The sequence below is a fragment of the Aptenodytes forsteri genome, unplaced genomic scaffold, assembly GCF_000699145.1.
Source record: "Aptenodytes forsteri isolate BGI_AS27 unplaced genomic scaffold, ASM69914v1 Scaffold15, whole genome shotgun sequence".
In the NCBI taxonomy this organism is placed as follows: domain Eukaryota; kingdom Metazoa; phylum Chordata; class Aves; order Sphenisciformes; family Spheniscidae; genus Aptenodytes; species Aptenodytes forsteri.
Window position 1 is genome coordinate 19,585,496 of NW_008795129.1, and position 6,395 is coordinate 19,591,890.

At 44.2% G+C, this 6,395-nt stretch overlaps 1 protein-coding gene across 1 annotated transcript in view; it reads right to left on the bottom strand.

Annotated features, from left to right (window-relative positions):
* Positions 1-2,308: 2,308 nt before the first annotated feature.
* The window catches only part of VAX1 (ventral anterior homeobox 1), a 10,344-nt gene continuing 6,257 nt past the window's right edge, over positions 2,309-6,395 (bottom strand). Inside the window, exon 3 of the mRNA XM_009278095.2 lies at positions 2,309-2,486. Within this exon, the coding sequence (XP_009276370.1) occupies positions 2,309-2,486 (178 nt within the window). The remainder of the gene's footprint in view (positions 2,487-6,395) is intronic.

Consider the following 6,395-nt stretch of genomic DNA (forward strand, 5'->3'; position numbering starts at 1 on the left):
GGAGCGGTTTCTCCCTGTGAGAAAATGGAAGGGTTTGCGCCGGTGGTGCTCCTGTTGCGCCGGCACCAGTGTCCGGCAGAGCTGGCAGGCCACGGATATGTTGTCAGCTCTCAGCCGTAGCTAAAGAAAAGGCTCTGCCTGTTTTTGTAGCGTCACTGGTGCTCAGAGCACTCTTGCAGAAAAAGGCGATAGCCCTTGTCTGAAATCGTTATGCCTTGAGGCCTCATTGGCTGGGCTGCTGCTCTGGAGGGTTGCATTGAATCTTTCCACTTAGATTCATGTGTCTGACTGTCCAACAATAACATACAGAAATTTAGCTAGAACATTAGAAAATTTGTCTTAGCTATAGATAACAAAACAGAGATAAAGCTCAAACCTTATGTTTCATACTAGTTATATCCAGATGGATGCGAGGTTTGGCTCATGAAGAAGTTTTGAGACAGTAACACCATTGCACCACAGAAACAGCACTCACTGTCCCCCAGAGCCCACAAAAGGTAAATACATACTCAAAACTCCTATTCGCAGGAAGAGGTTTCTAGAGACATATTCTGAGTAGCAGGATTTGGGCATCTTCCATCAGAATGAAAATATTTCTCCTTTGCTTGTTTTTTGAAACAGATTTATAATAAATACTATATTCGTTGAGTTTCATCTTTTCTCCATTAATCCAGCCCCCTCAAATAACTTTCACATATTTGTTCTCAGCATTGAACATACTCCTTAGAAATTCGAGATGTGCCATGGAAAAGTTTCTACTGCCTGATTAGATGGCCATTTTGTCATTTATGTATACGTCTTAGACCTTGCTTCTGTGAAGGTCTGTGCATACAGTACAAGGCATTTCCCTGGAGGAGCTTTGCCACTAAGTCTGACTACCACAGGCCTTCTTGGATAGAAACTTCAGGAGCTCAAATTGGAAGTGAAATACAGACTAATATATGAACTGGAAATACAGCTTATACAACTGGCGCTTTCCCTTTGCAATAGATAAATTCCATGCTTAAAAGTTTAAATCAATTCCTCTGGATTTTTCCCCACTTGGCCCTTCTAATGGAAAAGAAAAGTTACTCTGAACACAAATGACCTATACTAAGACTGAAGGCCGTGAGTATCAAGATCATCTATGGAGACCACCTTCTCACAAAACACCATTTAAACTCTACGTGACAAGGGATCTGATTTCATCAAGTAAAGGCAATAGGAGAACTGGCAAGTGGAAGAGAAGCAAACACACCAAGTTTCTTAGGATCTTAGATTTAATAAAGGGCAACTAATTCATGTATCTCACACTTTCCCTAAGACCATATTAGAACTATGCCAATGGAGGAAAGTATTAAATATGCATGTGAACATGTTTAAGTGGGAGTAAATATCAGTTCTCTTGGTAAATAATAATCATGACAGTAAGAATATCTAAGAAGACACAATGCACTAAGAAATAATAAGCATAATCCCTTTCATTAAAAATGTTTCACTCCATGGGGCCAGTAATCCAAGACTGTTTCCATAAGGCTCTGTTGTTTTAACAGCTGTGGCCATGGTATAAAGTTTCACATTTGGAGCTTGAGCACAATTAAAGTCCCGCTCAACACCTGATGAAATGGGTTCTTATTTACTAATTCATCTCCGTAATCAGCTGATCTTGAGGATGTTCGCAATGCTGTGTCCAGAGAAGTATAGAGATTATCTTGGAGTGTGCACTCAGGATGCCTTGGATTGCCTATTTATCCCTCCTCAGCTCTTTATGGCAACAGACACTTTATTCTCCTGCCTACTTCTGATTTCCATTTAAGATTTGGTTTATGAAAATTTATGTTTAGAGGCCTCAAAGAGATTATGACCATCTAGTGGTAGGCACAGTTTAGCTGTTTAAATTAGAGACACCAGGCAGGAAAAGAGGGAGAGGAAGAAAGATCAGGGCTAATGAGAGGGAATGACTGCAAACGGTGAATTGGAGTTGACTGTGGTGGCTGTTAAATTTTTGGTCACAATTTTGCCACACTTTCATTGAAGCAAGAGTATATACCGATACGTCCTTCCACGTAGGTTTAGATGAGTATCAGTATTCCCATTTCAGAGGAAGAACAGCAAGAAACTCACTGACCAATGACTAACAATGATCTTAGGATCAGACAGAAATTCTGGTAGAAACAAGAACTGGTCTCCTGTTCTTAATTTCAGGCTAGGCGCTAAGCCATGAGGGCATCCTTCCACGCTTCTGTACACACACCATTTTGTCCTTCACTTGCTTCTCTCTCTGACAGCATTTTTGTAGCCAGGGTGAGAACTGCTTTCATTTGACCTTTCATATGGTTATCTTCAACTTTTTCCCAGGTGTGGTCTCAGTAACCTTCCTCGTCTCTGTGTTCTGGCTGGCTTCCTTCCCAATGCCCAGCCTGAATCCCTGAAGCCACAGCTCCTGACTTGCCAACTTGATGCTTGCCAGCATGAGTTTCTTTCTACCCCCCTGTCTTTTCTGTGCACTAAAATACGACAAACAAAATTGTGGAAGGGAATTTAAAAGGACAAGAACTCCATGACACTTCCCTTGCAAAATTTTCTCTGGACTGATCCCTGTGCAGCCAGGCTAATAAAAAGATAAAGAGAATCACTGAATATGTAAGGGATACCCACCTTAGAAACAATTCAAATTCATGTCAGCGTTCATTTTCTTTTCTTTTTGGGACAGAATTGAAAACTCAGTTTCCTTTTGGTTTTCCGTCAATCTCAGTCTGTTTTTCATGCACCTTCGGTGATGTGCTGCTGGGTTGTAAGAAGGGGTTTCTACCAGGTAGAGGTACCCTGTTACGCGACAAACTTTGTGGACCAGCCTTGTGTGGATTGGGCTGTGTTATTTGTCCTCTGCTACATCTGATTCCTTGGCTGGTGGTTTCAGCTGAAATACAGAAAACGCATTTCATGCACCCTGGCTGTGGCAACTCAGCAGATGAGGCCTGTGACCCAGTCTTCTTGCGCTGGCCGTAACACCACATGTCAGGTAAAGGTTTGTATTCTGGGCGAATCCTTACCGGTGCGATGTTTTTCATCGTTGCTCACAGCAGGGGGATCAAGAAGAATGGGCTGCAGATAGCTGAAGAGAAAAAGGCTCTGGGAATTTATTACTTTGTTTTTTCACAGGGAGAATAAGAAAGAAAAGGCAGCACCTCTTGGCAAACAGTTATATTAAGTGCAGCTTGCAAGAACTGTGTGTGAAAAGAAGTTGAAAGGATTTTGATTGTTCATGTAGAAAGGAGACGAAGAAGAGGTAACGTGGTAAAAGAATTAAAAAGGACACGGTTGCAGAAGGTAGCTTGGGAACGTCTGTTCTGCTGCTTCTAATGACAGAACTTGGGACTATTCATGTTAATAAAAAGTAGAAAATGAATATGCAAAATGCAGTAATTTTTGTTCTATATATGATTGATTGTGGAACTCACTCCACTAGAAACATTTAAGACAACATTCAAGTTAGAATCAGTCGCTCACACAGATATGAAGAATAGCATTAACAGTAACAACAAACACTGCGCTTAAGTTTCTCAGTAGTTATTAGAAGCAGCAAGGTGAGGAGTAAACTGCTTATCAGAGAGTTCTTACATCTGAGTCAGAAACGTCTCCTGTCGGTTTCTGTCAGCCAGCACTCTGGACCACAGATACAGTCCGGGGTCACAGTTTATATTACGGCTGCTACACAGATAGTATCACATCGATGGATTTCACTTCAGCTTCCCTGGTAATTTTGTTAAACACTTGCCAGTGACTGTGACTTGATTCTGTTCAAGAGTTATTCTTTCAACGTGTTTTTCTTTTCTCTGAAGGAATAAAATACTCTGAAGTTAATCAGGGACCTCATGTGCTTTTTTACATGTCACAAGGTCATGTATCTTGGGCTGATGACAGGGTTGCAAATGGAGACAAAGTGGTCAGAGGCTGCACTAATCCCTGGCATGAGGGATATGGAGGAGCAGCAAATAAAGCAGGGCCTATGTTAAGTGGGTGGGCAAATGCTTTTGAAAAAATCTTCTGAATAGCCTAATTCCTCTTTTCCCTGCATGGACCTGGCTAACATTGTTTTGTGTTCACCCTGGGTGCTCTGGAGCTGATCCTGGGAGTTTTGCCTTCCTGAGAGCCACAGGACCAGATGCTCTGTCCATGTATCTGTGAAAATATTCCTTGGGTTCAGCTGAACAAACTGAAATAACCCACGCTGCCCTCAGTCTTTGTTATTGCTTGCTCACCTTAAGTCCTACGTGTAGCTGCTGCTAAAGGAAAGACTGAGGAAGTCTGCCTGCCACAGGAATACTTTAATGATTTTCTTTAAAAAATCATGCCAGAGATAGATTTATATTTTGTTTATTTGCTTTCCTACTAAATATGCCTGCCTCTCACACTCACACATGCTGCCTCTGCATGAGCCCAATATTCCTCAGTTTGAGCTCAGATGCTGCAGTGATGGGCACAAATAACGATACCGCATGAAACGCAACAAAGCCTTTCAGCAGCCAGTAGTTTCAGGAGGGTGGTTTGTGTTCATTGCTCCAGTAGAATGAAAGTCAGTATTTCAATGAAAACAAGCAAGCAGTGTGTCTGGGCAGCACACAGCTTCAGAACAGCTTTGATGTAGTTGGCAAAAAAGAAATGGGACTATTATTTATAAGCAGTTTTTTGATTCAGGCTCACTGTATATATGGGCGTGCATATATGTGATTTTTAACTTGTTCTATGCAGCGACACAGTTACAGGTGGTATTCCCTCCCTCTTTTACAGAAATCAGATGAACAGGTCTTAGTTTGTTCTCCTGTAGAAAGGAGGGGGTTTAGGCACCCAGGAACCCCATGCATTTGAGATGCTGGAAGTTTCAAAGGAAACAACAAATTGCCTCCCTCCCTATTGGGGTCCAAGGTTTTGACTGGAGCCACAAGCAGAGACTGAAACAGGACTGTGATAATCCTGCATGGGAGCGGAGAGCCTCCAGCTTTCGCTCTACCCCCAGCCTGGAAGCAGCCTCTGGTACAGCAGTGGGACAGGAGGAGACAGGAAAAAAAAGGAATAATGTCTTGAAGCATTTATTTTACTTGAATGCTTAGACAAGACCCCTTCAGACCTCAGGGCACATCCTTATTTGGAAATATTCAGAAATAATTAATAATAAGAAGAATAGGAATAAAAATGTCTAGCCTTTCTACTGAGGAGGGCTGCAAAGCTGTAAAATGAGGATTTCTGCTTTAGTGTGGGCAATTTAGCTTGACACTGGTTTAAATTGCCTTAGGTGAGGAGCAAAGAGCTTACATTGACCATGGCTCCAGCCCTGGGACTGCAGGTCAGGCCAGCTACCAGGGAAAAAGGGCCTCACAGTGCCTGTGTGAGGGGAGAGGAAACCCCCTACTGTCTCCAGTTAAGAAAACAGAATAGCAGAGAAATCCTCTTTTCAGATGAAGGCACCTGAGACAGCTCTGGCAGGACACATTCATGCTGGTGTTCCCTGTGGGTCATGGTGCAGCAGCAGATTTGGGCAATGAAGTGGCCCCATCTCAATAGCAGAGAGGTCCCTGCGGGACAGGGCAAATTCATTATGCAGGACAGCCCCTCGCAGGGCAGGGCAGCCCAGGGAAAGTTTGAGCGGTGGCAATTGCCTCCTTGGCAAAGGCAAGCCAGGCCAGGGTTCCCCTCTTTGTCCAGGGCTGCGGATGATGCTGTGCAGTCCATGCAGGCAAGGCAGAAACCGAAAACTATCCTCTCCCCCCAGGGTCTCCCTGGCAGGTCTGTTTTGCCACACTCAGCTCTTTTCTTTTTAACACTGCTTCCCCTCCCCTCCCCTTGAAGTTTTTCAGTCTTGACCAGCCGTTACAATGTCACCTCTTCAAATGTCACCTGCAATCCTCTCCTTCACCCAGGTTGCCCTTCCCCAGATCATTTCTACACACTTTAAAAAAACCCCAAGTCACCATTGCCACGACATCCTTCTCTCTTAATCTTGGGCAGCGCATCTGCCCTGGGCTGGGCTGAGCTCACGGCAAAGCCCAGCGGAGGCCGCACCGGGGACCCGTGGCTGGGGGGAAGCCACGGGGCGGGCAGGTGCCACAGTGCCGCAGGTGGCTTGGCCTGGGGAGCCACAGTTTGATGCCTCCCTGTGGCCCTGGAGGAGCCAGGGCCTCGGGGAGTCTCCTGAAAAACATGGGTTCTGCCCCGCACCGGCTTCCCAGCAAAGGACCCTTGGGGCTGGGCTGCCAGACGGCATGGAAGCAAGAACTGTGTAGAAAATACTTATAAATATCCATATTTATGCACACAAGCATATATATATTCATAGCTATGTATGTATATTTGTATATGCTTATATAGATATGCACACATGTACGTGCATCCGTAAGCACCTGCCAGGCCCGGCACCC